This window comes from Epinephelus moara, chromosome 7 (genome assembly GCF_006386435.1).
Source record: "Epinephelus moara isolate mb chromosome 7, YSFRI_EMoa_1.0, whole genome shotgun sequence".
Classification (NCBI taxonomy): Eukaryota; Metazoa; Chordata; class Actinopteri; order Perciformes; family Serranidae; genus Epinephelus; species Epinephelus moara.
In genome coordinates, this window is record NC_065512.1 from 4,855,585 (window position 1) to 4,876,705 (window position 21,121).

A 21,121-nucleotide genomic window follows, 5' to 3' on the forward strand; every position below is an offset into this window, starting at 1 on the left:
TTAAAAAAAAAAAAGAATAAATTCAGAACAAGAATACAACTGAATATTGTCAGACTAAATGTTGTTTCTAAAGCAGCAACAGTTATATTAAAACAGCAAGTCACAATATAAACTCAATAACTCAGTGGAAACAAATCTAACATGTCTCATTGGACAGGAGTTGGTGGAGACCATAAACAGAGTTTAAAGAGAGAATATTGGACTGACATTCATCAGGTGACACAAACATAAAGACTCCTAATGAATCATGTTGCTCTGTCTCTGCTGGATGTGGAAAGGAGAAACTATTTGCTCACAAGTTCAACATATCAACTGAAAGATGATATTTTAGTATTGTTTTTCACAACTTGTTTTCCCCCATAACTGCCCAAAGATCCCACATTGCAGGGATTGTCCAGACTTGAGAAGGTCTGAGTCAGTCAGAGATGTGACCTCAGGGCAGCTGACACATGACGCTGGAAGTTTCCTCAGTTTTTTAATATGAGGACTGTACTTGATTTCAACAAAGCATTGTGAAATGACTGTCACAGGACAGGCCTGTACAGGTTCGCCCTATCTCTGGCTCTGTGTCTTAAGCTGCTGCAGATGTCTTTGGGGATTTACATAGAAATTAAAAATGCAAAACAAAACTAATCCACCCGATCTCTCTTTCTCTTTCCTTTTGTTTCTCTCCGTCTGCACGTGTCCTGCTGTAACCTCTCCTTCCACATGATGTTGAGGCACATACAGGTTTTACAGTGAAATGTAACTCTTCCTCCAGCACATTTTCCCACAGAGCTCATTCTCTTATCAGTAGAGATTTACGATTGCAGCAACAAATGCACATTTTAATGGGCAGTTCCAGACTCCCAGTCACCTGACCTCCTCCCCCATCTCCTCACCTGTTCCCACTTTACCCTCATCAGCCCTGCAGTGTTCAGACCTTCCCTGTCCACTCTCAACACCTGCCTCCCATTTCCCCTCATCAGCCCAGCGGCACATACACTGCTTCATTTTCAGCAGTGCTCTGTCTGTTTGTGAAAGTTGCTTTCTTGCTTTGTGTTTTTGCTTTTGGGCCTCTGCTACTGTCACCTTCACCTGTACCTGTCTGCCTGTACGCTTTTATATAACCTTCACTTTAAACTGAGTCAGTGACTGTCTGCTTGCTTTGTTTGCATTTGGTTTCAATCCTGCACTTCTTCAGTCGTGACATTTTTCATTAAGAAGCAAGAGTAAACTTAATAACGAAGAGAAATATAAATGTTATAAATATTGAACATACAACGGATGTACTGATTGTGAAATTCTGGGCTGAGAGCCGATACTGGTGTTTTTTTGTTGTGTTTAGTTTTTATTATACCCCTTTTTTGTGGAGGGTAACAAAGAAATCTTAAATAGGTGTAATAATAATAATGTATATAAATATAAAATAACTGAAACTGTGTTTAAGACATCTGGTCTGTAATTACACTACCTTTGAGTGAGCACAAATTTAATCATGCACATTTGATATATACTTCTTTCATATGAAAAACATAACAAAAAAATAATGTTTATATTGCTGTGAAATCAACACATTTCTGCCTCAAACAGCTGTATTTATTCGAGTTTCTTGCCAAAAACTACATTTTACAAGATTACATTGAACACATCATGAGGTGTTAACCTTCAATAGTACACATTTTTACTTAATAAAGCTTGAACGCATCAAGATGTAACCCAGTGCAACCTTCATCAGCAGTTAGTTCCACCAGCTGCCAACAGCTAACGTTAACTAACTTTCCTCCTGTTGATTACAGGGAAACAATAGTGTGGGTCCACTGATGTGTCAATACTGCGTCTTTCCATCCAAACAGCGTCCCTGGGAAGATCTCGGACATGCTCTCTAATGTCCCCGGGCAACAGTATGCAGTTAGTTAGCCCTGCTTTTCAGCCTGTGCAAAATTGATGTGACACAGCAGAAAAATATCAGCTGCTGCCATCGGTGAATGTCACCTTATTTGCCTAACGGTTGATGGCAGCCAGTAAGGAGAATATCGGCTGATACCAGTGTTAAGCCAACAAATTGGTGCATACCTAAAATAAAATCTTGAATCTTTACCCATCAATGGGTAAAAAAATAAATAGTCTATATCAAATATTCCATATCCAGCTGTTGGATGGATTGAACATTCAGGGTCTCCAGAGGATGAATCCTCCTGACTCTGATTTTAAATTTGTGTTTTTGAATGAAATTTACCAAAAAGCTATTGGATGGATTTTGATGAAATGTGTTTTGTCACTGAATTTCATTTATGAACTGTAATAACTTTGATGTTCATCTGACTCTTCATCAGGTCAACATTTTATTTTGTCCAGTACTTCATAAATCAGTGATATGTCCAGCAGCCTCCACTGTATTTTGTGTTTTGTGCTGATTTACAAGTTTGACGGTGAGCACATCTGCTGAACATTAGCATATTGTCATTGTGAGCATGTAAACATGTTGATGTTAGTATCTATTAGGGCGGCCCCCTGATAGTCGGAGGTTCAGGTCAGCAGTCGGAGACCCCACAGTCGACTGAGATTCCTTCAGGTGGAGCAGTCAGGTTTTTTTTGTTTGTTTGTTTTTGCCAGTTGGTATGCAGTGTACTGCTAGGGAAGATTCATGCTGCTCTTTGGTCCAGGCAGCTGCAGACACAGAGGCAGCTGCCTGGACGAGGAGAGGCTTTGCTCTGTCAGGCTTTGGTATTATGTTAATCTTCTGCCTTCTGTTCAGAAGTTGTGACTTAGTTTGATACAGTCTGGCTTTTGTTTGATATTTTGTGTCAGCAAAAAATGTTGCACTTCTCCTATCTGTCGTTAGCGCAATCAGCTTATTTACTATCATAATAAACTCCCTGAACGTCCCGCTGAGCCCCGTTTAAACTCTCAAGCTCTCGTATAGACAAATAGGTGAATATTCATACTGAACAGCCAAATCTGATTTGACTGACATAACTCTGAGCCGGGTACAGCCCCAGTATTTATCTCAAAGCTCTGTTTGGCTAAATATAACCTCACAGAGCTGCGAGCATGACTGTAGACGCTTTGTTTTGAAAAATTAAGTTGAAAGAAAAGCTGCTTTGTTTTGAACGAGACCATGCCAGCATTCATAGATAATCCTAGCTAATAAACTAATTGACTAATTAATGCTTTACATATTAAAATGTGCATTAGAGGCCGACCAGAAATGAGTGCCCTCCCAAGAGTCACTGCTGTGTCTGAAAACTGTTGTTAGTGTTGATGTTTATCATCAGTAATGACACTGATTCATTTATTGCTAAATATATGTTTTTAAAAAAAGCCATTTATTGTGTATTTTCTTTGTTAGTAAAGGACCAAACACTGAAACCTGCGTGCACAGTTTTCTCTTATTTAATATTTCCAGTTTCCTATGATGAGAATATAACTGAAGCTTCTCTCCTGCTGCTTCTGTTTGACTTCCTCCAGTGCTTCTCCTCCTCCTCTTCCTCCTCTTGTTGCAGACGGACAGTAAACCGACTGCAGGTTTTATAACATCTTGAAGCCTGAGACCACAGAGGTGGAACTTTTGTTGTGTCTTGGTGCTAAGAGGAGATTTTCATATTGAAGCTCTCGCTTAGCTCTGCAGCCGAGCGTCTGACCCTTCTGAATTATTTGCAGTGCGATCAGTGGCAGGTAGAGCCGGGAATAATAACAACATCCTATTTCTGGAGCAGGACTCTGACAGTCAGGCCCATTATGTGCGATAAGCTCTCTGCTTTGCCATTCTTGTACACAGATCTGGATTTTTGTTTTTCCACCATCTCCGGCCTCCTTCCTCATTTTTTTCCCTTCACTTCCTCCTCTCCCTTCCTTCTGTGGCTGGGTGTGGTGAGCTGCTGCTTTTGGAATAATTGACTGAACAGCAGATCACTCACTCTCTGGAGATTTTGGTCTTGTTTGGGAATGTGGGAGTCGTTTCGGAGCCAGGCTATGGAGAATAAAGGGAGTTCACGTGTTGGGTAAAGTGCCAAAATCAGCACCCACGGTCTGTAATCCCTGAGGTTTAGGTTTGTTCACAAAAAGGTGAAGAGACGAGCGAGCAGGTTTTAAAGCAAAACTGGAAGAGGAATGAAATTGCAAAGCCACAGTGCGGCTAAGATGGAGTGGAAAGGCAGCAAATGGGAAAGGTGGAGGAAGTCAGATGGAAAATGAAGATGGGATAGAAAAATAATAAAGTGGAGATTGAAGTGGAGAGATTGAGTGTCAGAGAGGAAAAACAGAAACAGGAGGACGGAAGAAACAAGTCATTTATCAAAAAGCTCACTGTTGGTTACACCGAGGGTTTGGTTTTGTCGTTTTCTCCGAACGCGAGAGCAGGGAGGGACTCTGTGTGTGTGTGTGTGTGTGTGTGCTCTGCTGTGCAGCGACAGACATGATTGAAGCGCCCGCTTCGTTTCCACATCAACGTTATCTCCGAAAATATGTCTGCAGGAATTTTCTTCTCGTTTTGACAAGCAGATGATTTATGCAGCGGGGGGAGCTGCAGGGCTTCAGAGCACTGATTGCTGAGCTTGTGAAACAAACTCTGTGGCATTTAACTAAAGCACACACACACACACACACACACACTCAGAGTCCCATAACCCATCCTCATAGACCAGCTGACATTTAAGAAAACACAGCACAGCATTAATTCCTCCTCTGTCTCGGTGTATTGTTGTGGTGCAAAGGAGCTGTTTGAATTGCTGTAATGACGGTGCGCCCGCCTCCGTCTTCTGCAGTGCAATTATTAGTTTAAAATCAGTCTGGAGACTCACATGGCACAACGCTCAGTGATAAATACTTTACAACGCACCATCAAAGATTTACAGCAGCCGGGATGTTTCCAACCAGGAAAAGACCAAAGTGCAGCTTCACAAAACTTCTTAAAGCTCTGACCAGTCAACTTCATTACATATAAAAAAGTTAAATTCAACACACTTCATAAAAGTTTTGTTGACCACCATCTCTCGCCTGCAGTGCAAGAGTTCATTCTTGACCTTGGAATATTATTTTGACATAATAATCTCAAAGCCCAGAGCAAACTGCTAATGAAGACCATGAAATGCACTTGAAAGCTCTGAAAAAGCTAGCGTGTAGTCAGTAACAGAGATAAGATTATTCATCAATGTTCTATCTTATCACCTAATTGTCTCAATCATTGTTCAAGCAGACAGTGTTGCTGCTGCAGAGCTACTTGCTGCTATGAGATCTGTATTGTCACAATTGAAAGCTGGTGTTTCCCTAATTTATGGAGCTGTGCAAGCCACTGCATTTTAATAACACAATCCTGCAAATATTTCACAATAAAAAGCCTTTTGTTAACAAATGAAGGGATTCTGTCCACAGAAACATTGTCAGTAGGCTTTTATTTTGAAACAGAAACATGAGGTGTTGAGTTGAAAAATATTTGTTTTGTCATGTCTGTGACAGATGTAGACATTGAAACTGTTGACACGTGGTGAAAGAAAGTAGAATGTCAATACAGGCATCAAAAGACTGTTTTCACTGTATATTTTTGCCCTGACCTGTTAACTTGGACGCAGACAAAAAGAAACAAAACAACAAGTAGTTCTGTGACGCACATGCGCTGCTGACATAGGCAGCGTGGCTCAGGCTAGCTCATTACACTACTCGTTATATTACTTTTCTGTCTTACCCCACATATTGGTCAACGCATCCTTTCTTTTTGGACTTTTAATGTGTGTGTCTGTGTGAATGTCAAGGTACTTTCCAATAAGCGCAGCTGAGGCTAGCTGTGGATAGCTTTAGGCCTGTCGCGATATGCAATAAGTCGGTTAATTGCACGGTAAATTAAAAGGGAGACGGTAACTTTTCCGGGCTCGATTAATTGCCGTATTCATGCGTGTTTGTTTTCCTCATCTCTCTCCACCAAAGAGATGACAAGAGCGTTCACTGCTGTGCATCGCCTGGCAGCCAGGTGAGTTGGTTCATTAGCGTAATGAACGGAGGGAAAGCTCTTGTCATCGAGTGTCTTTGTCTCTGTGGGGGAGGCGGGGCTATGGGGTTTTGGACGAGCCGGTGTGCCGGGTTTGTTCTAAAACCATCTCAACAAAAAAAGCGAATACGACCAACTTAACTGCACACCTGAGAGTGAGAGACTCAGTCTATTTTTTTGTATTTATTTATTTCGATATTTTTACGTGCTATTTCGGATATTTACATTTTATTTTTTGCATTCCTAAATATTCATGTTAAATAAATGTTTATTTCTCTTTAAAAGGGTGTACTTGCATCAATATGCCTTTATTATCATTATAGAAGTTTAAAAAAAAGGTCTAAAAACAGCAAAATTACAACAATAATAAAAATGCTCTTAAAAGCACAATATTACGCAATATTATCACTTATCGCAATAATTTCTGACGCAATTAATCGCCCAGCAAAATTTGTTGTCGTGACAGGCCTAGATAGCTTCAAATGATTTTTTTTTACCTTAGGTTCTCTGTTGCCTTTGAGTGGTATTTTCCCAATGATCTGTGTGAAAGACAGAGTCCATTGTGGCAACATTTCATCCAACACGTATCAAGCCACAAGCTTCATTAATTTTTTGTCTCTTGTAGCCTGCAGCTTTCCACGATTAAAATCCATTTTGATTGTTTAGTATACACCTTTGTCGGGGTGTATTTCCTGGAGTTTCATGTTGTGCTGTCGGAGTGTTTCAAGAGGTTTGAGGTTGTGTTTTTGCAGTGGAAAGAGTCGCACAACAATCTTCCTCATTTCTTTCCTCCAGACAAAATCGGAGCAATGCAACGTGCAACAGTTACAAAAGTGAATCCAGTGATGTGATCGATAGTTAGATTTCCAATCTAAAGAGGGGAGACAACAAAAGGTTGTAAAACGTGATTTTTTTTTAGGGTAACTAAACCAACACTGCACCTGAGGCCTGCATGTCTTCGCAGTTTGGTGAATCTACACAACGTCAAGTCATGCTGCATTAGCTACTAGTTCTAGATTGATTGTAACCATGGAAACAGACTATAATCACCTTAGATTTGATGCTGGAAAAAAAAGTCTGAATTTGATGTTGATAGTTAAAGATATGCAAAAATAAAGATAATCTTTCTTGTGTGATTTCAGAGTGTTACTAAACGTGTCTTATTGTGATTGAATATTTGAGTTAATGGGGACCGTCATCTGAGATCTCTTCACAGTGCCTTTAAGCTCATGTTAAACTTCCCAGAATCCTCTAGCTTCAGAACCATATCTCTGTGAAGAACGGATCAGGTTTACTTTAAGCAATTAAATTTGATCTGGAGGAATTAATAGTCTGCTGAGAACAAAAAGAGGCACCAGGGAGTGATGCAGGAGGAATTATTGATCGAGTCACTCCTTAATTCACCGTCTGTCTTTTCATAATGGAGAGGTTTGATGCTTTTATACCTTCACTAAGTAAAGAGTCCGACACTGGCCTCTGAGAACTGCAGAAATCACATGATGACTTCAGAGGAGGCTTTCCAGCAGTGTTTGTGCAGCAGGCTCTGAGGGGACACACACATCTGACTGTTCAGACTCATTTCTTGTACACAATTACAGACAAATACAAAAAGAGAAGGAGGAAACTAGTAGGTCCTCTGATGGATAAAAATTCCCCAGATTTTACTCCGCTTGCAGCAAACGCCAAGTTTGCATGTGAAGAATGCAAACTACAGCAACAGAGTGCACAGAAAGCCCTGCTGCTCATTAAAATGATGAATCTGTTCCTGCATGTTCTTAAATCATAAACTGTGTTATTAATGAACTGCCAAAACCATAAACACAAACAAGCAGTCTTTATGCTAAGCTAAGCTAAATGTCTCCGGGCTCCAGTTTCATATTTACCACACAGACATGAGAGTGAAATTAATCTTTTCGTCTGACTATTGGAAAGAAAGTGAATAATTTCCTAAAATAGCCAACTAGAACTGAGCTGATGTGAAGAAATAAAGGTCTATATTTGCAGAAGGTTCTAACTATGAGCAACCCCAGACACGATCTTGATGTTTATTCTGTATTAAAATATTTGCCTGACTTTATCAATCCAACTGTATATCGGCACTGTTGAGTGTACCATTTTGGTGCTTTAGGATCTCAAGCACAGCTTTTGACACTGTGGAAAGGCCTAGTCAGTGGGCGGGTATCTCTGGAAGTGTCCTTGACTCGTATTCCTCCCATCTTTCAGAGAGGAGTTTCTCTGTGTCTCTTGGTCCCTTCAAGTCTGAAATGGCTGTTTTTTCCTGCGGTGTTCCTCAAGGCTCTGTTTTGGGTCCTTTATTATTTGCTATAGATATGTCTTAATTTGATCATATTATTAGCCAGTTAGGTGGTATATCCTATGTTATGCTGACGACATTCAGCTGTATGTCTCGTTAAAGCCTGTTAGCAACTGTTTCCAACTGTGTCCAGCAGCTTTTTACAGTTAGAGTGTCAGGTCCCTCTTCTCAGTAAAATCGTCAAATCTAAGAAACCTTGGTGTTATATTTAATCGAGCATGCATTTTGATCACCATATCAAATCACTGATCTGTACTTGTTTTTTACAGTAAAAAATATTGCATTGTTCTGTCTCGATCTGAGCGGGAGATGATTGTTAATGCTTTTGTGTCCTCCTGACTGGACTACTGTAAATTTCTAAATCATCTCTGAACCATCTGCAAATAATCCAGAATGCCGCTGCTAGCCTGTTAACCAGGTCCAGCAGGACAAGACACATCACTACTATTTTAGTTTCTTTACATTAGCTTCACATCAGGTTCAGGGTTAATTTTAAGATACTTATTCTCACATATAGAGCCCTCCATGGTCACGTGAGTACATCTGTGACCTTCTCCATCCCTAAATCACCAGTAGGTCTCTTAGGTCTCTTGACCAGGACCTGCTGGCTGTTCCCTGTTCCAGACTGAAAACAAAAGTTGATATTGTCTTTGAGGTGGACCCTTTGGAACTCTCTTCCATTAGGTAAACACCCTGCAGTCTCCTTAGAAATCCTTAAAAAACACCATAAGACCCATCTTTTCAAAATGTCTTTTGTTCCACCCTAAGATGTCTAGTGCTTGTCCTTCTGCGTGTTTCTTTTTGGGGGTCCTCAGTAGCCTGTTTGTAGTTTGTTTCATGGTCTTTCTTTTGCTTTTGTTTTGTAGCTTTTGTTTTTATTGTAGTTTTGTCTTTGTTTTATTGATTGCGTGTTTTAACCGTCTTTTTTTGTGACACACTTTGTGAATTTTCTTTTTGTGAAAGGCGCTACACCAAATACATGTAGTTGTTATGCAGTATTGTTACCAAGCAGCTCTCCTGTGCAGTGATAGACTTAAACCTGTAGTAAGACAGAAAGTGGTCCCCTTTATTTTGGTAGGAATTTCCTGTCGTTGTTATCCAGTGAGGAAACAGGTGCTTGTCAAAGAGTTTATCTCCCCGACAGCCTCTTCCCCCCAACATCCACACAGACCCAGAAACAAACAGATGTTGTGAGAGGCCTCCAGTCTGACTCAGAGTCAGAATAGAACGGATTTGTTTGTGTCTTTGATTTGGTGGCAGCTCAGTGTTCCTGAAGAACAGTCAGCAGCATCTGATTGGCCCACGGCCGCTGCTATCTCATCCTCTGGTCTCGTCTCAGAGTGAGAGAGGCTGCTGGAGCATGGCATCTGCATTCCTCCCCCACCTCCCCCTCTCCACCCTCCATCCTCCATCCTCCTCCCCCCTTCATATCCTGTCATTCCACACATTCCTGCACATGGAGCTGAGGCCCAAAGTGGAGCTTTAAATTCACCTTCGCTCTGTTGAGTCTGCAAGTCACTGCGTCCCAGTGTGGCGGGCCATCTGTGTGTGTGTGTCCTTCTGTCTTTGTGGGGACCAGTTTAAGTTTTAGACCTGCAGAATGAGGACATGTGGAAAGTAGGGACATTTTTGTAAAGTTAGGACTTGTTTATAAAGTGGTCCACATCCAGATAAATCTCTCTTAAAATAAAAAAAACACTTAAGAACTTTGGAAAAAACAAACAGTACAGACTTGTTATGAATGGCTACATGTGTATCCATCAGTGCAAATGCACATGTATTTGCATGTGCCACATTTGTATTTGCAATTCCCCTGTGACGTGCTGCGGGTTGTGTCGGCTGCAGGAACAGACTGAGTCTCCACAGTGTTCTCTGTTCCCACTAACACCAGTCTAATCTGGGCAGAACTGATGGAGACAGGAAGGTTACAGAGGCTGATGGGAGTAGCCAGACTTGTGTTCAGACCAGTGAGACCCAAACAAACAGGAGCCACATACATCAGACCAGCAATGCATCACTCAGAGTACGCGCTCATCACCACGCCCCCTATTGGGAAAACAATTCAGCATGTCCACGTAGATGGCAACAGTGTAAACAGAGGAAGCTGAAACATGTCTCCAAACTCAACACTGATTGTGAAACTGTGGGTCATTACAGATACCGATGTTTGAAATAACAATTAGCCAATAGCCGACATTGTTTTTTTTTTTTATTGCTGTTTGTTTTATTTATGCTATTATTTATTTATTTATTTAAAAAAAAAATTGAGATATTTTTTGCACATTTCAGCCTTTATTTGATAGGACAGACAAGTGTGAAAGGGGGAGAGAGAGAGGGAGTGACATGCAGCAAAGGGCCACTAAGCCACCAACACCCCTATGCTGTTATTTATTTACACCAGTGCAACGAAGAAATCTGAATCATAAAAGATAACCTGTTTTAAAGTCATTCAGCACTTTATTACCCGACCTTTAAATGAGAACAGATTATATCATACACATATAGGAAACAACTTCTTTTTTTATAACCTTTCAGATGAAAAATGTCTTTAAAGAAATAGTTGTATTAAAAATCTTTTTACTATATGTAATATACCATAATCCCCTTTCCAATATCTATTTTATATTATATTTATTTATTTTACAAGATTACATTGAACACGTCATGACAACCTTATAATTTACATTTGCCTAATACTAGTTGTACTGAATAGAGCTTGAACGCATCATAATGAAACTCACTGCAACCTCCGTTAGCCGTTAGTTCTGGCCACCAGCTGCTAACAGCTAACATTAACAAGCTCTCATCCAGCTGATCTTAACACGTTCATAATGTAGCATTATCAGGGAAACAATAGGGTGCGTCCTCTGTGAGTTTACTGCGTCCTTTCATTCCTAAGGCATTCCAGGGAAGATCTCTGCTCATCCCAAACTAGTTTCCTACTGTTGACAGGACAACGGGATGCTGTTAGTCTCAAGCCCTGCTTTTAAGCCTGCGCAGAACTGATGTGACACAACAGAAAAACATCGGTCACTGCCATCGGTGATTGTCCTCTTATTTGGTGATGGCAGTCAGCAAGGTCAATATTGGCCAATACTGAGTTTAGCGACAAATCGGTTCATCCCTACCAACACTAAATCCAAAAATGTTCGATTTCTTCCCTTATCATGTCGTAAAAATGATCCGGATAGAAGGGCTTTGGCTCCAAGCTAAAGACTTGAGCAGCATCGTGCCATCACTGTTGGCATCGCCATGATCTTGTCCCCTTTTTGGGGAAGGAGTTCCGCTGTCACTAAGGAGAGAAACTGAAAATATGAAAAGCTTATGTGTAGCAGGTTTACCGAGACTTCACACTGAGATTTGTGGCTCATAATATACGTGAATATTCACTGTCAGTGTGGTAAATGGCTAAATGATGCTGGTGACAGTGACTGCTGATTCGATTGCTAATGTTAGCTTGAGTGGGAGGCTGCTGTAGTACAGTCCCACAGCATCGCAGCATCAGACTGTATCAGATCTTTATCTGTCCCCCAAAAAAAGGCATGGCCTTGACATTTTGCGGAGTACCCATATGTGTTGGTCAGATGTATCTGCATGTGTTTTCTTAGTTTGTGCCTCACTGGCAGCAAGACTTGTTGTTGAGCTGTCTAAACTTTAGTGCAGAGCAAGATAACCTGACAATTATTGTTTATCACTGACCCTGACGTTTCCAACGCCCCCCTGAGGACAGACGACAGATAAATCATCAGTATGTTGCCTTCAGGAGACGCTGGCGAATCTTCATTCTTGTTAAATACAGCCTTGTTGTGTCCTGCTGTGCAGCATTGTCTGTATCAGTATTGGTCACCAGGCGTTTTCTTCCCCTCGGTTCAGATGGGACGTAAATCCTGAGTGTTGCTGTTGAAGCAACTTGAGACTCTTATTTCTGTTTCCAGCAGAAAGCATGTGAAACATGCACAAAGCTGAGATTTACAGGGGGATTGTGGAGACAGGCTGGAAAATAACAGAGGATCAAGTCACTGGAATGAAACCTGTAGATGTACATTTATTAGTCGCTATGTAGTGTTTGGTTTTAGTCAAACTTCACCGGACTCCTCGTTAAGAATTCAGTGTTGTCCTCTCTCTTACCCCGTCCACTGATTCTCAGTCAGAGCTCATATTTGATTATTTTGTAATATTCAAGTCGTGCATGTCTCTAGAATCTGATTCCACCATTTCAGGCTGTACGTTTCTCTCCTCTTTTATTTATTCACCTCAGTCTATATCTGTCTTGTGTCCTCTCTCTGCAGGCTCTGTTGAAGATGGACTGTCAGGGTCTTGTGGCCAGACTGGTCATGGACTTTGTCCTCCTGACCACAGCGGTGGAGGTGGCCGGACGCTGGAGGGAGCTGGCCGAGAGGCTCGTCAAGGTGTCACGGCAGCAGATGGATGCTTACGAGGCGCCGCATCGTGACAAGAACGGGGTGGTGGACAGTGAGGTACGTCCATCTCATAGGAAATTACTGATGTCTTAGAAATGGTTTGTTAATTCAGGCTGGCTGTCCGTGTTATAAAGCAACTGGAACCCTTTAGTTTAATGGTGGATGGTCAACAGCAGCATACAATATCACCGCCATCTGGTAAGGATTGTCGTGGGAGAGATCGGTGGCCTCTGACTCATGTGATTTGAATTTTATTATAATGACACTGAGCCCTATTAGCTAATTTGTTACCTATGGGCAGAAATGTCTCTAACCCTAGGTAACTGACGTCGGTTCATGTTTTTTTCCTGCAATTTTCGTCATTATAAAATTAGTCATTTCATTCTGAGTGGCATTAAAAAAGTCTTGAATTTAACTTTTGCTTTCGGACCGTTTACACTGTTAGATTTGGTGCACAATATGACAGGAACATAAAATCTGAAAGTAAGAAAAATGTAGCACATGAGGTTTGGTTATTAGAGGAGCTGCGTTGGCTCGATGGTATCAGCAGAGTAACAGTGAGAAGTGACAGGTTATAATGGCCCGCTGTACACCTGCTAATGGGTCTATGACTAATGAGTCATTACTCATAACTGGATAAAGATATTCACATCTCCATAATATTCACAAATGTATGTAATGGAGAGTTGATTTGGGGAAATAAATCTTAGTATCCTGATGCTTTGGCGAGCGTCCTGCTGCAGAGGACATGCAGGATTACACAGCAAACAGTGGGTTATTCTGTAATCTATAATCATGTCAGTCAAATCAGATTTGGCAGTTCAATACAAATATTCGACAATTCTGGGTAGTTACGTTTTTCCATATAAAGTTTGAACAGGTTCAGCCGGACAGTCAGTGTGACAGCGACATTCATGTAAAACAAGCTGATGGCGCTAACAGTGGATCAGAAATGTGCAGTAACATTTTTTCCGACACTAGAGCTCAAACAGAAGCCAAAGACTGTGTCGTATTAAGTTGCTGTGAGCTGTAAATTCAACACTTCCAAGCAGAAGAGAGAGGATGATGTTATCTCAGAGCCTTACATGTATCGTTTCCACTGCAGCCTGTACTAAAGAATATCGAGACAGTCGACAAGAAAAGCAAACCAAAACTGCTCGACTTGTCAGCTTAGGTGTCGCTGACTGATGATGTGTGTCTCTGACTTTACAGGGGTAGGTTACTCTTTCTGCATGAGCACTTTATCGAGAGAACAACCCAACACTCAGTGTGCTGGTGTGTCCATTCTGATTTAGTGGAAATCTTTTTGGGAGAGTCCTGAACACAAAGTTGCCATTACTGACTCTTGATTTTTGGGTCATAATGTGATATTATATAAGTGTCTGAGTCGGAGGTGATTATGGCATCGCCCTTTTAGCAAAATGACCAAAATGCATTTCCTTTGTTTGTCTGCCATCTCTCTCCATCCCTTGGGTCTGGGCCCAGATGCCATCCTATTTGGACACAGACCTAAAGCCGATAAAATGTTGAGAATTTCAAAATTTGGGGGCGCCCAGTGGGTCAGTGGTTGGAGCAGGTGTCCCACGTACAGGGGCACTGTTCTTGTCCCTCTGCTGCATGTCATCCCCTCTCTCTCTCTTTTCCCTTTCATGCCTCACTCTGTCCTGTCAAAGAAAGGCAAAAAGCCAAGAAAATAAAAGAATTACAGAATTTTTGGCAGAGTGCAGCATTTGTAGTGTTGGTTTATCAAGAATAAACAGACTCGTACTCTTAGTTCAAAACCAGTGTGTCCCATCATGTGCTCCATAGCAATTATTAAAAGCTGCAATGTGAAGTGCCACTATGAGACAAAGCACAGAGCATTTTTTTAGTAAACATACCCACTTGAATCCAAACTGTGGCCACAGGAATAAAATATTTCATATGTCAGTGAATCATAACTCAAGTTAAGATAAAGAAAACTTTTATTTTCATGCAGGGTCCAAAACTAACACTCGCCACTCGCCAATTAAGGATAGATTTTGTCTCTGGCTGGTAACCACTCGCCAATTAAGGATAGATTTTGTCTCTGGCTGGTAAATTTTTAAGACCACTCGCCACTCTGGCGAGTTATTTTTTTTACCAGCGAAAAATGCATTTTTTGTTACTGGAGAACGATGCTGGTATCGGCTGGTTTCCTGACAGAGTAATGTGTATTTCAGGCAGAGATGATCTTTGGTCACGTAAGTGCATCACATTAGCCTGGTTCCAGACCATAGACCCCGCCCACTCAACTGAGTAGGCTTGCATCTCTGGTCTGGCATACTGCAATGAATTTGCGATTTATCTCATCCAAACGATGGAAGGACCAATGAACGCCAGGGGTCTAGCGATTAGCCAATCAGCGCCATGCTGATGTCAGGCTGTGCGCCGGTGGGTAACTGGTGAGGATAGCAACAATGGCGACCGCTACAGATCCTACAGACCACATTAATGATGCTATCGAGGTATTTCGCCACTGCTCACATTAATGAAGGACCAAATTAAGGAAGCTGCTAAACTGGATTTAACGGCGATGCAGCAGGCGTGTACGACGGACGGAGACATTTTAAACGGGCAATGCTTGCTTGTTTTCGGCACCCCCGAGGCATGGATACTAATGCCGTCACATTCTGGGTGAGTCGTTGATCTCTACTGATTGGTTAGGGAAAAATCAAATTCCCTCCCCCTTGTAAATCGCCTTCAATGGAGGCGATGTCAGACTGAAGGTTCTGGGAGCTTCAGTCTGACACTCAGGTTAGCATCACATGCATTTGTGACTAAAAATAGTTTTGTGCGAGCAAAATAAATCATTCAGCACGCTGTGCGAGTACAGATTTCAACCATCAGCAGAAACGAAAGGCAAATCCCGCCGGTTGTGGGTTGAACGGGGGTCACAGACACAGACAGGAATACGTATTCCTGTCAAATACGGCAGCCATAGTGCTCCGCAGCGCAAGATAACGGCTTACCGGCGACCGAGAAGTCCGGGCTCCAGGTCCAATAATTGGTGTCATGACTGCCCGAAAGTACCTGAACAGCCGAGCCGTGCCGGCACACAGGTGTGATGTGTCAGAGGAGAAACGAGCTGTTCACATTTCTCTCTTTGTGGCAGATAACGGTCCACAAACCTCACCGCACTTTAGGGACTGTTCTTAACTTGTCAGGGGAGGAGGGTGGCTGGTTGATTTTCATTTTATTTATTTATTTTATTTTGATCCCCACTATGTTAATCAGTTGGTGCAGTTTCACTTAAGTAAAAAAAATGACAACTTTCACTTGTATTGGAGTAATATTTGACCAAGAGTATCTTTACTTACTGGATACTTTGTCCACCACTGGTCAGACATTCATGTTTATATAGGACAGGCCCTGCTGTTGCAGTCTGGTCGAGCTAAAATCTTATGTCTCAACTGTCCAAAGGAGACTGAAGTCAGTGATTCATGTAAAATTCCTTAATGAAAGATTCTTTTTGCACTGTAGTAAGAATACTACAGAATTTATTAACCAAAATATTACACTTAACTGTTGAAACAGTTATTCATATTTTAGCATACATTATTACTAATATTCGTGCACACTATTAAAATATTGATTGAGAATCGCATACAAGACCCAAATGACNATGAAAGATTCTTTTTGCACTGTAGTAAGAATACTACAGAATTTATTAACCCAAATATTACACTTGAAACAGTTATTCATATTTTAGCATACATTATTACTAATATTCGTGCACACTATTAAAATATTGATTGAGAATCGCATACAAGACCCAAATGACATGCTAAATAATACTGATAGCAAATTACAACACTTTAAAGCAATTTTTATTTGGTTGGCTGATAAAATATCTGCCTGGCTGGTAAGTGAAAAAGTTCGTTTTGGACCCTGTTTTCATGCATGCCTCCAGTGAACGAAGAATCCAAACCCTGAGAAAGCTGTTGATGAACTGAAGTCATAGGTTTACGTCTGCGTTTAACAACTGCAAAACCATATAAAAAAATCTGTGTAAAAACTCTCACACAAGTTGTGCAGTATAATCCAAGTTTCATTTATCCAGCCATATGCTCAGTACTTCTTTAAAAGATAATCCTTTCTGCAGGGGGGCTGAACTATAAGTAAAAAGTTATCTATGCTCTCTTTAAAGCCAGACTTCGTTGACAAAAACTACAATTTTACCTCGCTGAATATGGAGGTGCTGGTCTGCTGCCTCGATCAGTTAGTTTGTGTTATTGTGAGACTTCTGAACGAACCCTTTAAAACACCAAAAACACACAAGTTGTGTGAGAGTTATTAAACGGATGTTGTGATGTAGTTTATCAAGAATTTTCTCAGTTTTTGGATTCTCCGTTCACTGTGGAGGCATGCAAGAAAAACAAAGTTCACTTGAGAAATTCAATGCAGGAGGAGTGAATAATTATATTTGTTGTGATGAAGAAAGTATTATTGTATTAAAAAATATTTAGCTCTGTCCGCATGAATATTTAGCAGATTATGGGATGTTTGATCTCTCTCTGTCTACAGGCCATGTGGAAGCCGGCGTATGACTTCCTGGTCACGTGGGCCGCTCAGATTGGCGACAGCTACAGAGACGTGATCCAGGAGCTGCACATGGGCTTAGACAAGATGAAGAACCCCATCACCAAACGCTGGAAGCACCTGACCGGCTCGCTCATCCTGGTCAACTGCCTGGACGCCCTGCGAAGCTCCGCCTTCAGCCCTGCCGCTCAGGATGACTACGCCATCTGAAAGCCTCTCCCTCACCGCCCCTTGTTAATCCTGCTGGTGTTTCCCTCCCCACACCAGCTCACCTCGCTCTCCTGGAGCTTCTGAAAAGTTACACAGTTTGAAATGCTGCATATCAGCTGTCTGCTCACTCTGAATGCCACTACTGCTGTCGTGTGTTGTGCTGTTCCTGCGGTGCTGCCTTCAGCTCCTCGTGCCCAGGGGAACGTCGCCGGACCGCCCCCGCATCTCCGCGGCTGCCGGCCAAACAACACAGTGCTGTACGGAGCTCGCAGTATTCACAAAGACTCTTTTAATAGTTCCTGTCTTGCATAGTTCTGTATTTTTGTACTCTTGTTATGGCACAGCGTTTTTTAAAGCAACACTTTGAACCCTTTGGTTAAGAACTTCTGGATCGAACGCCAAGACAGACACTTTTTCAAGAAAAGACACTTTTAGATATCGTATCCTTGTTACCGTAGCCTTGTCACATGTGTCCAATCTGTTCTATTTATTTGTACATCAAAGAGAAAAGTCACTTTTTCTTCTTTTCTTCAGGTTCTCTCTCTCACTGTGGTCCCGCTCATTTCACACATCCAAATATTCGGCTGTCAGTCTGTGTGTTTAACACCTGGCACCGAAGAAAACAGAATCATTCTTTAATCCTGTTTGAATGAAGCTCTCCAATAGTGCCAAAATATTTAGTCAGTTAATTGAATTGTCATTGAACAGGAGGTTAATCAACAGCAGATTAAATGTCTAGATTCATTGGATTTAAATCCTCTCTGGTTTCAGCTTCTCAGATGTGAGAATTCGCTGCTTTCTCTTTTATATTCTCATTAACAAGATGTTTGTTGGTTGGACAAAACAAGTCCTTTGGAAATTATTTCTGACATTTTTCTCAGTTTTCTGACTAAACCATTCTTGTATCGAGCCACACAGTTCATCTTTGACCCAAACAGCCGTTGAAGAAACAGGCTCAACTCAAGATCTACTCACTCACTTCTTCTGGTGCTTTTGACCAAATCTCAGGTTCTTCATCAGCAGATTCAGTTCACTCAGTCTCTCCATGATTGTGAGTTTAAGGCTCAATCCCAATACACCCCTTGCCCCTACCACGTAGCCCTTACAGGGTTGGGTACTGAACTCGATACCGACTGAATAATGTCAGTACTACCAAGTGCTGGCTTGTGTAAAATCAATTGGTGGCAAATTTCAGTCCCAAAGGACGCATCTAATGACACCACTGGTATCAGACAGGAGGCGGAAGCACCAAGAAGCCACTCATAGAACTCCCCAGTTTAGGGCGCTTCTCAGTGGAGCAAAGGAAGCTCTCTGGAGCTGTCAGGCTCAGAAAGGAAGCATAAGTGCCACAAAATTTCTCAAAGAAAGGGAGAAGGCCAAACTCCAGAGGCTGCCTTAACTATCACTGCAGCGTCGATACTTTTGGTGTCTGGTCTATTTTCTTTTCTATTTGATTTTGGGAACAGCCAAGTATCACGGCTTTCTCAGTTGTGTCTAAACAGAGATCAAGAGAGACGAGTGCACAACACACAGACAAGCAGACAGACAGACAGACAGACAGACAGACAGATAGATTGTGCTTCTCAAAGTCAAGGATGCTTCCTGGGTAGGAAAGGTCCTTCCAAATCGGGTCCCACAGAGGCTAGACAAGACTCCTTCCTAGCATTCGGTGAACACACATTGGAACAGGCTGGTGAGTGCCCAGATGTGCCTCACTGAAGAGGCCCCGCCTTCAATTCTGGCAAATCATGTGCAAAGCATTATGGGCAGCTTATACCTGCAAAGGATACACACATGCATCTTTGAAAATTCCCTGAAGGAAGGACTCGGTCCTCATTAGATTTCGAAGGATCCTTGACATTGGAACAGTCCTTCCGCAGAGTTGGATGAGGTAGCCTCTTTGACATTCAGCCATTAAGGATTCTTCCACAGCTGAATATTCAACATAAAAGCTCCAAGATGGTTATATGATCAAATTTGAAATTCAAACAGATTTTATTAGTTGTAGTTTATTGAAAGCATCTTAAAATCTTCAATCTACTCCACTTTGAAATTCTACTGCTCTCCATGCTTTCATCTAAGCTTTAGACAGCCTGTACGTAATTTTAATTTCTGTAAAAAAATTTTTTTACATCTGACAGTATTACAGTTTAGCCTCTAGCTTTTCTAGCAATGTAATTCAGCTGTGCGCTTCTTTAGGTAATGAAATCCAGCTTCCAGCTCCAGTTTTACAGTTCAGTTTGCAGGTTTTCCAGCAGTGAAGTGCAACATGTTTGTTTTACTTTCTGCAGGAAATTCACGCATTTTCTAGTTTAATGACTTGTTTGATCGATTGTGTGAAATGTTACTGTGATAAGGTCACTATTGCCATAGTTGTAAATGCCATCGATAATGTCACTGATGACTATAGGGTCTTGATGGGGTGACCCATTTCATAGCGGAAGATTTCAACCACTACCCCGTGTAACCTTTCCAAGGGGCAAAGGGGAACTCAAAATCAAGGGGTAGGGGTAAAAAAATAAATGGAACTGGGCCTAAGTCAATATGGATGAAAAATCTGCCCGAGACTAAGAGCTCCAGAACAAGTGAGTGAGTAGACTGAGTTAGAATTCGTCGACGATTAATAAGTTTTTTGATTAATCAATTAAAGATTTTCAGCCTTACCTCCTCACAAACTGTCTCCACTCTTGTCTCCACTCTTTGCTGTCTCTTGCCTGTTCTTCTTTTGTCCCATCAAAGTACCTTTTACCAAAGCTTGCCAAAACTGACTCCAGCTCTACACACACGACCTTGTACAATGTTGAGACCACTGTTGTGATGACACTGTCTGTCAAAGCTTCTGGTTCAGTTTTGTCTCAGTGCTGCATACTGTATAATGTGGTGACTTTGAAAACCTTTTTGTGACTGCATACTTTTGTGGAAAAGACTCTAAATAAAATGTAAATATTTGTACACACAATTTGTGAGATCGTACCTGTTTCTGGCTGCTGTGATAGTCTCTCTGTAACAGCATACAGCGAGCAGTGCATCAGTGCCTTATCTGAAGCAGGAGTGATAGGCCGCCATGTTTTGTGTGTTATCAGCGTTCTGTTTGTGGAAAACACCCTGAAAATACAGCATCTGAGAAAATGTGCAGGGGAAAGTGAGGGGGACGCTGCAGGAGGGAAGACAGGCCGGCCTCGGGGGGGCAGACAGCAAGGTCAGAACACAGAGGCGAGGGAAAGATAAGTGAAAAAGAGGATTCTGCAGCAGAGAAGTCTCGATGACCTCCAGCGGCTCGTCCTCTTATCTTCACGCTGCCCTCATCGTTTCACGTCTTATGTGTAAGACATCAAACTGCTGCTGCTTCAAAAAATGGTCTTACATTTTAAGTTGGAGCTTGACTTATTGTCATATTTCCTCACAGCAGAGCTCTCCTGGAGGGAGAGATAATCATGTTCATACTAGAGGAAGAATAAAAATCTACAGGCATCCTTTTGATCATTACATAGAGAGAAGCAGAAGGGCACCGTGAGAGCGCACACTTGTGCCCAGGCTAAACACTGTATCATGTGAATGAAAGTGAAAAGTAGTTTATTCACCAGAGCATGTGAGTGGCGTAGAGTGGTGAGAATTTCTTCTCTTCACTCACGGAGCTGTTCTTTACCTCCGCAC

The 21,121-nt window shown here is 41.7% G+C and overlaps 1 protein-coding gene across 1 annotated transcript in view; it reads left to right on the forward strand.

Moving 5' to 3' along the window:
• LOC126393136 (SH3 domain-binding protein 4) overlaps window positions 1-20,426 on the forward strand; it is a 64,809-nt gene extending 44,383 nt beyond the window's left edge. Inside the window, exons 4-5 of the mRNA XM_050049023.1 lie at window positions 12,566-12,754; window positions 17,243-20,426. Of these exons, the coding sequence (XP_049904980.1) occupies window positions 12,566-12,754; window positions 17,243-17,467 (414 nt within the window). The 3' untranslated portion in view covers window positions 17,468-20,426. The remainder of the gene's footprint in view (window positions 1-12,565; window positions 12,755-17,242) is intronic.
• Window positions 20,427-21,121: the final 695 nt, after the last annotated feature.